Source organism: Tachysurus vachellii, chromosome 9 (assembly GCF_030014155.1).
Source record: "Tachysurus vachellii isolate PV-2020 chromosome 9, HZAU_Pvac_v1, whole genome shotgun sequence".
Lineage (NCBI taxonomy): Eukaryota > Metazoa > Chordata > Actinopteri > Siluriformes > Bagridae > Tachysurus > Tachysurus vachellii.
Genome location: NC_083468.1, coordinates 11,324,619 through 11,340,756, shown reverse-complemented (window position 1 = coordinate 11,340,756; position 16,138 = coordinate 11,324,619). Strand labels below are relative to the sequence as shown.

The 16,138-nt window shown below is 35.8% G+C and overlaps 1 protein-coding gene across 2 annotated transcripts in view; it reads left to right on the top strand.

The window, feature by feature from the left end:
• Positions 1–16,138, top strand: part of aplp2 (amyloid beta (A4) precursor-like protein 2) — a 52,212-nt gene that overhangs the window by 14,156 nt on the left and 21,918 nt on the right. For both annotated transcript variants that reach the window (XM_060877675.1, XM_060877676.1), the window contains exons 2-5: positions 5,230–5,403; positions 6,459–6,588; positions 13,106–13,218; positions 15,603–15,805. In XM_060877675.1, coding sequence (XP_060733658.1) covers positions 5,230–5,403; positions 6,459–6,588; positions 13,106–13,218; positions 15,603–15,805 — 620 coding nt within the window. The remainder of the gene's footprint in view (positions 1–5,229; positions 5,404–6,458; positions 6,589–13,105; positions 13,219–15,602; positions 15,806–16,138) is intronic.

The following is a 16,138-nucleotide window of genomic DNA, read 5'->3' as shown; positions in this document are numbered from 1 at the left end:
TTATTCTCTTCTCTACCGGTAGTCAGTTTACAAAGGAAAAACTGATCATTGGAAAATGTGAATCTGTTGTGCAGTGTTAGCAATGCTGATTAGTTAAAAAATGAAAACATATCGAAATGGTGCTGGACTTAAATCCAAACTTGTACCAACAACAAAAAACACACAGCAGTTTGAATATTCTTTGACAGAATATGATGCAACGTTATAAGCATTTATATGACCCATAATAACAGTGAAGTGACACTGACGGCTACAGAACCTGAAAGTATATTAGCTCCACACCCATGCTTAACAGATGACAAGGTGATCTTCCAGAATACCTCTAGCTAATTTGGCTGTTGTTTTGCATACTTTTGACACTGACATTTGTGATGAGGTTATGAGTACGGTGACTTTCTAATGACACAAGCAGAGATCATTTTCGTGTGATCAACACTGCACTGTACAAGGGTGCAGAATCACTCCTGTCTTTTGTTCTAGATTTTCTTTTGCCTCTCTAACCAGTTTACAGGAGGCTTAGATTCTGAGATTCTCAGATCTCAGAGATTTCTTGGTCTTTTAGATCTTACTTCTTACTACATAGAACTTCTATGGTTCACCTCTGTATTTCTTTGCAAATCGCTACCTGGCCAATTGATTCTTCCTGCTGATGAGTAGCTTGCATCTTGTGGTATGGCTTATAATACTTTCCTCTCAAAGATTCCTTGTAATGACAACTTATGATACTTTCAACCTTGCCCTGTGAAACCTGGGCAACAAAAGCAACTGTCAGTTATATATGCTCCGATATTTTTTTTAGCACTGGAAATAAATGTGTGGGTTCAAACAATACCTCTAGATCTAAATATCAGGAAAGGATAACTGAGAATTTGCTCTATTGTCTTAGTCATTTTTTTGATTTTAAACCCATGTTCTGTGTTTATTATCGTGTGCCTTTCTCCCATACACACTGAGCTGTGATGTGTGGCTGCTGTAGACATTCCATTATACTTTCTAAGAGCAATGTTGCTACACTTTATGCTGGTACTCTTGGAACTTCTGTGGTTTTGTTCCATCTACCTAATCTGTTGGGAAATGTCTGCTGTAGATCTTCATATGGGTGAAGAGGGTGAAATTGTCATGAGGCAAGTTTGCTCACCATAGTTTCTTCAAATCACGCTGAGCTGTGAAGTTATGAGAGTTTAAAGCTGTTAGACGCTGTGCACAGTACTTATTATAATTCTTCATTTGTGTTTGAAATAATTCTGATTCTGTTATGAAGTAAAAACTATGCTGACATGTCTAAACAGTGTAACTTGAAAGTGGAGAAATACACAAGGGTGATTGAAATTTCTTTTTTGAATCTGTGCAAGTAGCCTAGTGACCGGAAAAGTTACGTACAGTTTTGTATAGGTTTTGCACTTTTATAGTGTCTGTAATACGTACAATAATAATCTTGTGGCATGAAAGCCAGCAGCAAATTGTTAAAACAGCGTGAGAGAAAAAAGTGTGAGAGACTGAAAAGAGAGAGAGAGTAATGAAAGGGAACAATACACACAAAGGGAAAGTGTATTTTACCACTCTTTGGTTTTTACTGTGATTTACATGAGTTGCATGCCTTTATCCTGAGGTAATATTTTTTTTCTCTTTTCTCTGTTTTCTGTGTGGTTGGTGTCCTGGTGATGGTCTGGACTCTAATGAGCTTTGGGCATGCCAGAAGTTTTTGTGTAGAAGTGTGTGTCCATGTCCCTTTCTGTGTGTCTCGCTGGTCTGTGTGTGTGTTTTTTTTTTTTTTTTTTGGGAGAAGCTTAGATTTTGGATTTGGTACATCTAAATGACACCAGTTTGTGTGTGTATGTCCTGTTCATCAGTGTAACACTGACAACAAAACAGTATATAGTGAGAAAATATAGTGGGTATTGTATGTTGATAGTTGATAACTTAAAGCATGAAGCTGTTTTTTTACACCTTCTGTTATTGCTGTATACTTAGTCATAAACAGCGTCAGTGAGGCTGGGTTTACATCTTTGTTTGCCTTTTTCCCTTTAATCTTCCTCACAGTTCAGACTGGAATCAGTTTAGCTTTAATGAAAGACTTTGTGGAGCTGCTTCCTGTTTGAGTCAAAAAGGAAATGAGTGATGCAATAAAGCAGTGGATTCTGTCTGCAGAAAGATCAGTAGGGAAGACTTTGTGTATCCAGTGGATATAAACCTCCGTGCAGTCGTCTTAGTTGTGCTGGTTTTTGTGATGTAATAAATAAAACCAACATCAGATTCTACTAACATATAAAGTTACTAATAACTTATGATCTAAATTTTATTCCCCTAAAACCTTTTGAATTGTGTCTCTTTTAATATCACACAAAAAGTTACTTATAAATTTGATTCTGCAATTGTCTTCAGATCCACCATATTGTGAGGGGATCTCCTCTGCACAGCACTTTAAGTAATTCAAATGATAATTAGTGATGAAAAAATTAGTCATTAAAATCACTGTTTCCTGCTCTATTTACTGCATTTTCTTTACTGTTTATATAAAGGGAAGTTGGCCTCTTGTGGGAATTGTTTTTTGCTGGAAGTGATTATGCTGTGATAATCCCTTTGGTGTAGTGATAGGCCTAAAATGCCAAAAGACATTTAACCCAAATGCCTCTAGAGTCTCAATTGGACCAAAGAGGAACCTTTTGATGCAGGAACAAATTCTAAAAAAATAAAATTAATTAAATCAATTTAATACATTTTAATATTTTGAAAATGGCTTAACGGGTCGATGTGAAACTTGAGTGCTTATTGGGATCGCACACATACGGGGCAATAAAATTTTCATGCCAGTTGAGCACTTGATTACTGACATAATGCTGAGTTATATGTGGATATGTGAGACATAATGCTCAGATATCCACTGTGTAAGAAAATAAAATGATGAGGGCAAAGATTTTAATGAAGAAGTAGTTTATTCCAGCATAGCAGTGACAAAATACATGAAGGTTCATCTGAGTCAAGAAGAACACAGGACAAATCCTGCTCAAACATTTTATACCGTTTTTCCTCTTTGTAATTTAAATGTTGTTTTGCTTTAAATGTTAATTGAGTGTAAGAACTAAGTGTCTCCCAAATGGCTCGGTCATACATTGTCGTCTAGCCGGGTTGCCTTTTAAATGTTAATCATGGTCACATACACCTTGCCTTGGTATTGTTACTGGTGTTTTCACCCAAATTGTATTCACTGTTATGTATATACCCTTTGTTTAGTGACTGTCTTGGTTGTCCTGCTGCCACTCCTGTACTAACAATTAATCAAGGTTTTTCATTTAGCATTATAAACATATTACCTTATCATACTTAAGCCTTTTTGGGAATGCGCTCTTTCTGACCTGTATCTTGGAGTGGAATTTGGGTGCACACAATTTGTAAATTTTTTTTTTTTTTTTCTTTTTTTTTTCTTTTTTTCCACCATTATGCAAAGCAGGAAGTTTGGCAATATCTAACATATGCTTTTTTTTAATTTGTACCAAAAACTGCAGAAACATCAAGAAGTAATTTTGTTTTGTCTCCTTTGAATGCGAAATGGCAGTCCAAGATCTGGTTCAGCCTCCGTAAGTTATTGCAAAGGCGGATATTTCAATTGGGCTTAGGCACCCCCACAATGGGGCTGGATCACAGGCTGGTGGTTTTCCCAAAAATCCTGTCTTTCAACATTCAGTATTTCAGCATTCCACCATCTCCTCTATAGGTCTGACTATTATCTCATGATGGGGTTTTGATCTTATGTTGGACCAGCATGGACGAAAAGACTGAGTTGCTGAGCTAGCAAGAGATTGTCTTCCCACTTCACCAGGGCATGCTCTTGGGGATCAGTGGTGACATAAGCAAAAGCAGACATGGCTGGAAATAGTGCAAACAATTTCTTTAGAATTTTAATATGGTAGAGTTGCATGTCTGCATGCTGACCTGATTGTCGGAGACGGTAATTTACAGGTCCCACCCTCTTGAGGATCATGTACAGGGCCTGACACTTGGCCAGGAACTTGCAGGCAGTATTGGGGACGAGGAATCATCACCTTTATGCCCGGCTGGGACTCCCGGGGCTGTGTGGGTCGGTTATAGGCCCTCTGCTGCTCATGCTGGGCCGCCTCGAGGTGCTCCAAAATGATGGGACAGACCCGATCGATTCTGGCCAGCAGATTCCTGACAAAGTCAATCATTGTCAAAGTCAAAGGGGGGTGTTGTCCTTCCTAGGCTTCTTGCACCACGTCCAGCAAGTGTTCAAATTGGGTGAATCCTGTAGAGGCTTGATGGGTCTCTCATGCCATGAATGCATGAGACCGCAATTGTCATTGATCTGTGTTACTGGGTGAGGTAGGACTGATGGTCATGCCAGTGTAATGGTGCTCCCAGAATCAGGGAGAGTGAACACTGGCCGTTAACCTCTACAGTGAGTCGGGGTGCTATTGTGGCCAAACTGGCATGAAGGGCGCAGTCTGCAAGCCATTGTTTGGGGTTCTCACAGAGGCGTGAGGTTGGACTCGGTTGGTATGGGTGGGGCGGCCTCCGATTCTCCTTTGCTCCGCGGGAGGTTCTAATCTACAAATTTTTATTGTTGTATTTTTAACATTATTTAGTCTGACAATACATAAACTGCATGAATCATAGGTCCTCACACTAAACATTATTTAAAATGCACTTGAAAAGGAAAATAAGAATGAACAGAAGTTTACCAATACCAAAACTTTACAGTTAAGGTAACAACAAAACTCCTGTATTAATAAAAAAAAAATCGGTATAAGCAATGGAAACATTTCCGTCAGTAAAATAATAAAATAAAGCTTTCATAACTCTTAAAGCACTGGACTGCCTGACTGTCACTTTGAAGTCATGTATTGCTTATGAAAACTGTAATGTAATAAGGCAGGACTTGACTATGCAATAACTCAAAAAATGTGAGGTTATATCTCCTGAAAGTTATGTTGATAGAGGATTGTCTATATTAAGGTTCTTTGTTGGAAAGGGATGGAAAAACACAGATGTCATTAAAACCCATGCTCTGTCGTGCTTAACCCCAATTTATGTTTGGGATTTGTGATCTGTACTTTAATGTCTAATAGACGTGATCTTTTTTTACTCTGTTTAATGCATAATGAATAGAGGGACATGATTTTGTATTAACATGATTTGTATTATTTTGTATTTTGTATTTTGTATTTTGTAGTTATGTTTATCTGTTTTCTCCATTTCCCTTATTCTGCACAGGCGTTGGCAGCTAATCAAGGGACTGGCTTTGCAGTGGCAGAGCCTCAGGTGGCCATGTATTGTGGGAAACTCAACATGCATGTCAACATCCAGACAGGCCAATGGGAGCCAGACCCTTCTGGAAGAAAGAGCTGCATTAGAAAGAAGGAGGGTGTGCTGGAATACTGCCAAGAGGTGAGACAGTTATTCAGCACTAATGCTTTGTACGAATACTTCTATAGCTTGGTGTAGATTGGTTTTTAGTTAAAACATAACTGCTACTTTTTGTCATGAAATGTTCTTAGTACTTATCAAAGAGTATTGGTGGTAATATTTTTTTAAGCAGATTCTTTTTTTTTTTTTTACAGATTCTCTTGAGCTGTCAAACCAGTTGTGTGTACTTATTTTTATTTTTAGTCTTATAAATATGAGGCATGGATTTTTCACTGACAATACAGAGGCTTTTTCTTTCTTTCTTCTCTCTCCCCACATACTTTTAGTATCCCTTATCTTGACTATCATTCATCACTCTGCACTCTATACTTTAGTCTCTATAGCCCTTCTACCACATCACCATTGAATTCACAGATATTATTTGTCAGAATGAGTGGATTAATTTTCTAAAATAGAACTGCTTTAACAGTAAATCTGGGTTATAACATTAACGACAGGTTTATATTAATGTCCTTGTTATGCTAATTGCTATTTGTGTTAAACCACACATTAACAGTCACACTGTGTTGTAAAGTTTACCAGCACAGAGGAATCTTCAGGAAAGAGCTGATTATACTTTCCTGTTTCTCAAAATGGCAAGCTGTGTTTTTTTGTGTCACAGACTAAAAGAGTAAGAGAACTTAATATGCTGGTGAGGGATTGACTGTTTAGCTTTGCTATAACAAAACAGTGTTAATTGGAACCATCTTTTCTCGCATGTATTCCACAAGATTTAATGTCCGTTTAAATTTTGCATAAATTAGCCTTGTAATTTAAAAAAAAAATGGAATTGTTGGCAAATTGTTTTAGTATAAATTGAAACCACACACTCCACACTTCACTGTTGTATGAAAACAATTCAGTAAGGTTAGTTATAGTTGTGTACACTTCTACTGCTTTTTATTAAGAACACTTTTTTTTGAGAGACACTATTTTCTGCATTTAATTTTTCCCTCTAAATAGGATGTGTCTAGATATTGAGGCTTTCCTCATTGACTGCTGCTAATGTTAAAATGTTTCTCTCACTTTTCTGATAGATGTACCCTAAACTGGAAATCACAAATGTTCTGGAAGCCAACCAACCAGTCAAAATTGAGAACTGGTGCAAGAAAGGAACGAAAACATGCAAGCCTCAAGCCCACACTGTGGTCCCATACAAATGCTTGGGTGAGCGATATCTAAATAATTACGTCTTAGCTTAGCTAATATGTTAAATGACATGATAAAGTCACAGTGCAGACTCTTTTTTAAGACGTACATCTAATAGCTCTAAATGGTTCAAAAAGGCCAAGAAATGTTATCTCAGTAGTGTCTGGAGATCCTAAATCTTAGATTTAATAAAAACACAGCACACTTGTTGTGTGCTGTGAACACATTAAAAAGCTAAGCCCTGGCTCATGGTCAGTAATATAGTGGATTTGAGCTCCATGATAGCAAAAGTATGCAAAGCTGTTATAGTGCAAAAAACTTTTCCTTTTCCAAGAAAGGGTAATGCCATAAAGACATTATTTTCATTAAAGTAAGTAGAAATATATTATTATTAATAATAGTACTATTATTGTTGTTGTTGTTGTTATTATCCTTATTATTATTATTATTATTATTATTATTATTATTATTATTAGTGTTTCAACAAACAAAGGTTCAGGTTTTTTAGGATCTACAGTACTTTTCTTTATTGTTATTCATGAGGGTTGGGATTTTATTTATTTATTTATTTATTTATTTAAAAAGATTATTTATTTATTGGGATTTATTTATTTAGCTGGTCAGAGACTTAGTTGTATTATTATTATTATTATTATTATTATTGTTGTTGTTGTAGTAGTGGTTCAAGCACAAATTCTTTGTAAACTTGGAATTGTTTGAAAATCAGTAAACTAATTGGATAAAACCTGAGTAGGTGCATTGTTCTTGCAGTTTTAGTACATACACCTGTTCTATTTTTTCATTGCTGTTTGACTTTAATTAAGTCAGAAGTCTTAGAAATATGATAATTTTGTACAGGATATATGCTGTTATGCTTCTGGCATTAGTATGATGTTGAATTTTGCCACTACTTTGTATTTAAATTGTAGGTTCACACAATATAAATGGGCGTTGCTTGGCTTGTGGTATTGTAGTTTGAATATAATAATGCAGAGAAATAATAGAGCTTTGAGGTTTGTAACACAGTCAGCATTTGAAGACCAAATGTTAGGGAACCGTCAGCATTTGTCCGTTATGGGGAACAACTGAGGCATAAGGATGCTCTTGAAGAAATATGACAAAATGCACACATTATCCATTAGTCAAATAAAAATGAGTCCTCTCATGTTGCTAAACATGAAAGGCCATGTTTGTTAATAAATGCAGCAAACACTTCACAGTTACACTTCACAGATGGTAGCATTAGCTCTTCTTCATCATCATCTTCTTTATTATTATTATTATTATTATTATTATTGGCTAAATGACAATGGGCAGCCAACCCTAACTCTATAAACAGCAGGCTTCGTCACCTGGTGCCAAATTCACAGACCTGCTTGAAGAATGGAAGAAAAGGACCTGTACCCGTCCCAAGAATGTCACCCATAATGAGTTAGATATTCAGGCTGGTGTGAATCTCAATAATTATTATTGTCATATGGCAGCCACATGTTTACCAATGTTAATCAATTGCTTGATTATTAATGAGTATTATATAAATTATTATTATGAATAAATTATTCAGTATTACTTACTTAGAGAGCTCTAATTCACAAATGCCAAAATGAAGGGATGTAAGGAAAAGATTTGTAAGTTTAGGTGCAAAGTTAGGTGTGTCATCATGCATAGCAGGAGGAGCTAATGTCAGAGTCAGATTGGGCTTAAATTTGGTATGGTGCATCAGTATGATCTTACTTTTTTTTTTCTGTAACTTTAGAGCATACATACAATTCAAATTTACACATATTTAATATGTTTTGACTTTGATATTGAAACAATTTGTTCTTTTTTTTAATATATTTTTTACGTCAGTGCTCAACTTCACCAGTGCTTTTTTGGCTTAATAGGCTAATGTTTGCAGTGGCATGTCTGTATCAAATGTAGTGAAATGCCTTCCTAGAAGAGTAGAGTCTGTTATAGCAGCAAAGAATGGACTCCAAATGAACTCCCATGGGTTATATAAACGTTAGGTGTGCACTGTTTAAAAGATAAGAGAAAGAAAAGTTTGTACAAATGATTGGAACAGAGGAGTATGGAGAAGGGAAGGAACTGCTAATGATCCAAATCATAGTATTTCATCATATGACTGAAATATGACTTGGAGATAATTTATGGAATTATTTGAGAAGGCATGTCTGAGCAAGGAGGCCACCTGACTGAGCAACACCAGTACTGTCAAGAGGAACGGGCAGAAATTTCAGCAGCATTTATTGTGAAGCTTCAGGAAAGCTACCTCAAGTTTCAGATTCAAGATAATCTCTTTAGATTTTATTTGGTCTCTTTTTTGTTTTGTTTTTTTATTTTTAAATGTCCTCTTATGGTATGTATATAACATTTAAGTAGTACCACACTTTCAGTTGCAATAAAATGCTGGAATTTCCCCCTTTTCTTTTTTCTAACCTGCATCACCCTGGTGCTGAATGGTTGAGTTGTGGTGTTGGAAAAGCTATTAACACTAGCAATGGACTGTGAAATGGGCTGACAGTAGGGGGCTTCACAAAATGTCTATTTTTTGTGTGATGAGCTTCACTGCATGACTTTTGTCATGTGACACATGATGCTCATGTTTGAGGCACATGTACACATCCATTCACACTTCATATTTTGAATCATAGGGTGTTTACTGTGGATGGTACCGCATGGACATCCTAAAGATGGCTGTGGATATAGTTTTCTAGGATAGTTTAAATATTACAATTACTTAGAACAATGTACATTTAAGTCTCCACCATTGAACAGTCATTAACTTTAGTTGGATAGATTTAAATTTCAATCTCTAATGAATTTTTTTTCTTTTTTTTTTTTTTTTTTCTTTTTTTTTTTTCTCTTAGGACAATTAGCAATCTTTGACTCTATATATCTGACTTCAGTGTATAGTTATAGAAGAGAAATTGCTTGTCACCAAGAATAGGATTGGTTCCCTTTTGACTCTGATTTCTCTAGAAGTTTCCTCCTTTTGTTGTCTCACTGCTTGCTCATTAGGGACATATTTAACATGTAGTGAAATAGAAAATATACTGGATAGCTGCAAAGCTCTTTTGTGACAGTCTGCTGTTAAAACTGCAAAAGAAATAAAATTAATTTGTATTGGAGTGCTTCAACATATGCAATTTTTTAGTCTGTTTAATCAAATTCACTTTGGCACAGGTGAGAACACAGTGAGGCCATTCAGGTGCAGACCGGTCAGAAACCAAGCTGCTGAGCTATGTAGTCTTAGTACATTCTTAATCAAATTCTAGTAGTATGAAAACAATTCAAGTGATTCAAGGAAGTTATCCCATGTTTCAGGTTGTAGCTGACTTTTTTTTGGATGTGAACTGCTACACTGAGCCACACGGTGCAGACTAAGCAAAGGACAGAGCTAAATGCAGTGTAAATGTGTCTTCAATACATTTTTTGAGATGGCGGATGGTTTGGGGATAAATTGTGGATATGAAATCACATGTACACACAATGTTTTAAATGAATACTTTCTATAACCACCAAGCAATATATTGAGTACAGTATTTGGGTCGAAATAAACATTGTACTGTAATCTGTCACTAGAGGGCCTCTGAAACATTTTGGCTTAATTTCTGAATCATTTTTACATTATCTGCCCATATAAATTTGCTGGTTTGAGGCATTTGGCAGAATCCAAGTAGGTAATACATTCCTAGCCACTTGAGAAATGATCCTGCTGCTCTTTTCAGGCAGTCACATCATCAAAAAATATAAAGGAACATACAGCTGTGCTCAAAAGTTTGAAAGACTTGAAAGAAATTGTTAAACATTGCCATAGGACTGATAATGCAAAAGCGTAGTGCATTAATAAATCATTAATTATCACATAGTTGTTTGACTCCTATTTGAAACCTAATGATAACTGAAATCACCTTAACAACCCCTAAATGTTTACATATCCTTGAACATTTTCCCACATTATAAACACACAGGTTGACACACAGCGTTTTAAATGGCTATTAAAGCGAAGTTTCAGCACATATGGACTTATTGTAATTGGTGTCTGTGTGTGAATAGTCAGTGTCTGTTAATTGCTCTCTCAATGATGATGGAAGTAAGAAGGGTCTACTTAAGTTTTCTTCATTTGTTTTCTGAAATCTTTTGTTTTCTCTTGAGGTTGTCTATTTCTAGACATTGATGATACAATTGTTATTTTGCCCTTGAACATTAAAAGAGAGAAGTTATTTGTTCTTTTTTCCATGACCGTGGCTCTACACCTATGTATCTGCCATGCCTCTTGAATTGACTGACTTTAATTTTTTATATTTTATTTTTTTATCAACAATTTGATGACCGCTTGAGTCTCAGATTAGTCAGATCTTTCAAGAAAGGATTGCAAATGTGCAGCTTAAGTCTGGAGTGGTTAAAACCCACCCATTCTAATGTTAGAAATCTTGTTGCGTCACTTGTTCTGTAAAGTTTAAAGGTTAGCAGGATGCACCAGATACCCTAAAAATGTCAGTGGATAATAGTTATTCATGTTACTGTTTTTGTTTTTTGTTCTTTTTAAGTAACATTTTTATAGAGGACTTGATGATGGTTTGACATGGTCATGTGTAGCAAACACTGCAATATACACTATGCTCCATTGCCCATTTGGGATCATTTATTTTTTGGAACATAGAGGACAAAAGCAATGAATAGTTATGCAGTATTGTAAAGCCTGAGTAAGAAAGCTAGAGAGAATTGGAAACACTTCTTGTATGCATTTCTGTGTTTTGTCTCAGCATGTCTCACTCTCTTTATCTTGTCCCTCTTCTGACTCTTTTGTCATTCTGGCAACACTGTGTAATTTAACTGTCCTGACTGGTTTTCCTAGTGGCATTTTTACCAGAGAGAATGGCCCAATTATTTTCTGCCCTCCCCTCTAGGAGCACTGTGGCTATTCTGGGAGTTCAGAAACAACACAAAGTCTCTATTTAGCACAATATAGGCTAAAATTTCAGCAGATGTAATATTAATCTTTCTAACAATGCACATATCAGCTAATGCTGTCTTTCTGTTGAGGGTTCTCCAGTAGAGCTAAAAATATTTTTCCTCACATACACCTTTGGAAACAGGGGTCAGAGCACAGTGACCGCTATGATACAGTGGAGCAAAGAGGTTAAGGAGCTTTTTCAAGTGATTGTGTCACTGTCCACATACTTATAGAACCAATTTTAATTGGAAAGTTGGAGAGTTTGCATGATGCTTTCGTTTAAAATTTTATATGTATTTATATAATATATATATATATATATATATATATATATATATATAAAATCATATTGAAGTTTTCAAAGTCCAGTCATGTTGGACAGATATTAACTGGCTCATGCCTTCTCTCTTATATGAAAAGAATAATTGCTGTGTGTTTGCTCGTGGGGCACCACTACAATTTGACAGCGGCACCAGACTGTTTTGACGCAGTTAGCTAAAATTCTGGAGCCTTTTTTTCCTGACTACAACCGTACTTTTTAACTTTAAAAGCTCTGTGAACCACTGAGCATGGAAAACCCTTTGTCAAGAGTTTTGGATTTACAAAATATTAAACATGTCTCTGAAATAAATTAAATTGTAATTTTTGCACCTTTCACGGATCCTGTAATTAAAGCCTGCACTGTGATCACATGCTTATTAGACTGTTTATTTAAGGGGTGTGTCCTGGGGATTTCCATTTGGGGCAGACATGAAATGAAATCCTCAGGCACGATTCGATCAATAAACAACAATCTAGCATAATCTGATAATAGGGGATTTGGGTGAGGACAAAACACTGAACCGTCGTATAGCATGCTTTTATTGGCCTGACATTTCATGCTGAAGTTCGTGTGTGAATGTCTCAAACATCATCTGGTGAATCAAGAATTGTCATGGGCCATTGGAACTGTCCGCAGCAGGGCATTGCTTTATGTTGGTCCTGGTGGATCATGTAGCACAGTACCCTGAAGCCATGACTCTTTGCAACATCTCAGCACAAAGTTTTGTGGAGGCACTTTCACCTGAAAGAGATTTTGACCTATCACACACAATTCGCAAATTATACTATTTATATATGTTGTTAAAAAAAAAAAAAAAACAGATGTAAGAACATCAATCCCAGCCGTATATTAGGAACCCTTGACTATATTAGTTTCAAAGTGCTTGCATTAATACTTACATCGAGCTCCAGATTATGATTGTGCTGTAATAAAAATGCCTTGGCAATCGACTGGTAGATTGTGATCTATAGGTTGATGACCACTGTTATAAACAGTTGTAAAAAGTGTAAACTCCAAGCTGATATTATAATTTGCAAACAGACAAGAGTTCCTGTAAATGTGAGTTTAATTTTAAAGAACAGAGCGAGGCAATATGTCCTGGTTAATTGTCCTTATAATGATAAGATGATATTGAAAATCCTCATAACAATCAGTTTTGCACAAGACAGTTTAGTTGTTGTAACATAAATTAGTAACACAGTTGTTGTCAGTGGGCCTTTGAAAGAATAGTATTGATATTTTTTTTTCTGCAGTTGGAGATTTTGTCAGCGATGTGCTACTTGTCCCAGCAAAGTGTCATTTCTTCCATAAGGAGCGCATGGACAAGTGTCTCAGTCATCAGCAGTGGCAAGAAGAAGCAAAGGAGGTAAGCAGAGTGGTATTGAAAACTCTCACAAATAAGACATTAAAATCCTCACAGTTTCGCATGGTAATCAGATTAGCAGCCGAGTGTGATGCTGTTAATTCCCAGACAGCTTTAATTTTACCCTCAAACTTAAATTGGGCCTCTCAAACACCTCCTGAACACACACAAATGCAACATACAAATCAGTGCTAGTTAATAAATCCACCTTTGCTACTGCAGGATTAGTTACAGCTTTTTTCCATGTTTGGTTAACCTTGGTGTCACTGCTGATTTAAGACTCTGACTATGGTTTAAGTGTTAGAGGAAAATCTTGAACTACAGACAATAAATCTACATCAGTGAAGACTGTTTTTTTTAAATTGAAAGTGTCTCACCATTCAAGTAGTACAAACTATGCAGTGTGATCTCATTCCATTGATGCACAGGATAGAGTTGGGGCAAAAAGCTATGTATATGTACTCAGTAATTGCTCACTTACAAAAAAAAAATAAATACTTAATTGAGGGGTAAAATCATGTATTTTTACTTGGTCCATTTGTATGGAAGCCATATTCTCATTTTGATTGAACTTTTTTCCTCTTTGCAGATTGTTTTCTTCTGTAATTACTCCTTTGTTGTTGGGATCCTCCTTTTTTTTTTTTTTTTTTTTTTTGACCTTTGGAAACTTTATTTGGGTGGGTCTTAGAGTGAGTTGTTTACATGAAACCTCTGTTGTTCAACAGACAGTTAGCCACACCCATGCTCTGATAGTGGCCTCTGACATGGCAGAACGTATGGAGCAGTGCTCAGCAACAAGGATTAGATGAGATCTGAGATGACACATCAGAATTTCAGCTTTCATTTTTTAATATATCTCAGCTGTTATGTTAATGTAGAATATGGCACTTTTCTTTGGTTCCACCTATTTGTCAAGTGCTTAAAAAATATTTGACATGTCACTGACAGGTGTTTCCTGTTAGCCGGGTATGCCCTGTTAATAAAGAAGTAAAGTAAACAAGTAGCTCTGAACCCCTACTCGTAGGTTAACAACTGGGATTTACCTGTGAAATCAGCATTTGTTGTTTAAAAGTATAACCTAATATGAATAGCAGAAAGCTATCTATGGAACAAAACCATTTTGAACAAAGAAAAAAGAGGGAAAATGTAATAAATCCATTGCACAAGCACTGGCTTTAGTCAATACAATTTATAATGTCCTGAAAAACAAACACTACTGATGTACTAATAACCTGACAACAAACCGGTCAGCCAAAAAAAAAGATTAGCAGATGATGACAAAAATATTGTGAGGATTGAAGGTGTCTCAGTCAACAGTTTTAAAAAAGATGGCATCAATAGACTAAATTATAGAGGCCATACCACAATATTCAAACCAGTTTGAATAACAATACAACAGTAAGAATCAGAAGGCCAGATAAGAATTTGCAGAGAGAAATAAATTTCTGGAACCAAAAACTCTACCAACCTTTAGAAAGATGCATTTAATTTAATTGCCGGGATCTTGTAAAGAAACATTACGTGTATAATTTACTTTAAGACTGTCTGTTCCGCTACTTTTACTTAGTGTGGGCTGCCACCAAAGGCTTTTTTTTTTTTTTTTTTTTTTTTTAACAAATCTAGATGTAAATATTATGAAATGAAAGCTGTAATTCTGAACAATCATCTCATTCATTTTATCTTTTGACCTTAAACCAAATGTTTTCAGTGCATAATAAAAACAATACAATTGACCTTGCCATTTTATTTTTCTTCTTTTGGAGAGGAAATTATTATTAAAGTATTTCTTTATCATACTTTCTTCATTCTATTTAGTTGAGTAGCAGTTTAAATAACTATTGTTAGCTTGGTGAAGAGACTCAAGTCTACCTTTAAACATTCAGGGTTTCGACACCATTATGGATATATTCAGTATGATGAAATTTAACTTTTTAACTTATAATTTTTTTAATGATAGACCTCAAAGGATTATGGCATTTGAGACTAACTGATGCAGTAAAATAGCACATCTGCCAAATTTTTACACTGTTATAAATGTAATATGGTACATTTTATTTTCATATACAATGGTTCACATTGCCATTATTAAACATAGCTGTTTAAAAATAAGAATTTTGGCCAATAATAATAACCTTGTTGATTTTTGTTAAAATAATTATGATTGCTGCATTGATTCATTTCGGGCTTTGCCTTATAAATTCATATACTGATCCAAGTAGTCCACTTGTGAGAATGCTAACCAGTTGTAGCAGCTTGAGGAGAAAGTGTCCAGAATAAAAGACGGAATTTCTTACCCACCTGTGGGCAAGTGTTATCAATTGTGGCTGTATTTGTGAATAAGTGTATCTTTGCTTTTAAAGCATTCTACTTGTGTATTCCTCTGTTAGGCTTGCTTAAAGGCGAACATGGTGCTGCACAGCTACGGCATGCTGCTACCCTGTGGTGTCGATAAATTCCATGGCACTGAACATGTTTGTTGCCTGTCTGCTCCTGCTCAGGAGCCAACTCCAACTGTCATCGTGTCTCAGGACGATGATGCCGATGATTATGGCAATGAAGTTCAGGTTGAGGATGTGGTAGTAGAGGAGGGGTAATAATTTTTCATTGATCTTCTGTCTTGGTTCTCTAGATACCCCGAATTAAAGCATCAGAAGTATACATTAGACAAAGCAGATTCTGGCAGCGCATTACACATACTTTTGTCACTTACCATTATCCAAGAACATTATAATAATAGTAATGATAAAAAAATACAAAAAAAAGAAACCCTGGACACAACTGAACATAACATGATAATTATTAATAGTCTTCAGTGCGGATTTTTCCTTCACCACCCCCTTCAGTCATCCTGAAGACTTGTCCTTTATGGTCTGTCCTTTTCTCCATTTTCCCCCGTACTTGTATCACACTACTGTTAAGCCTG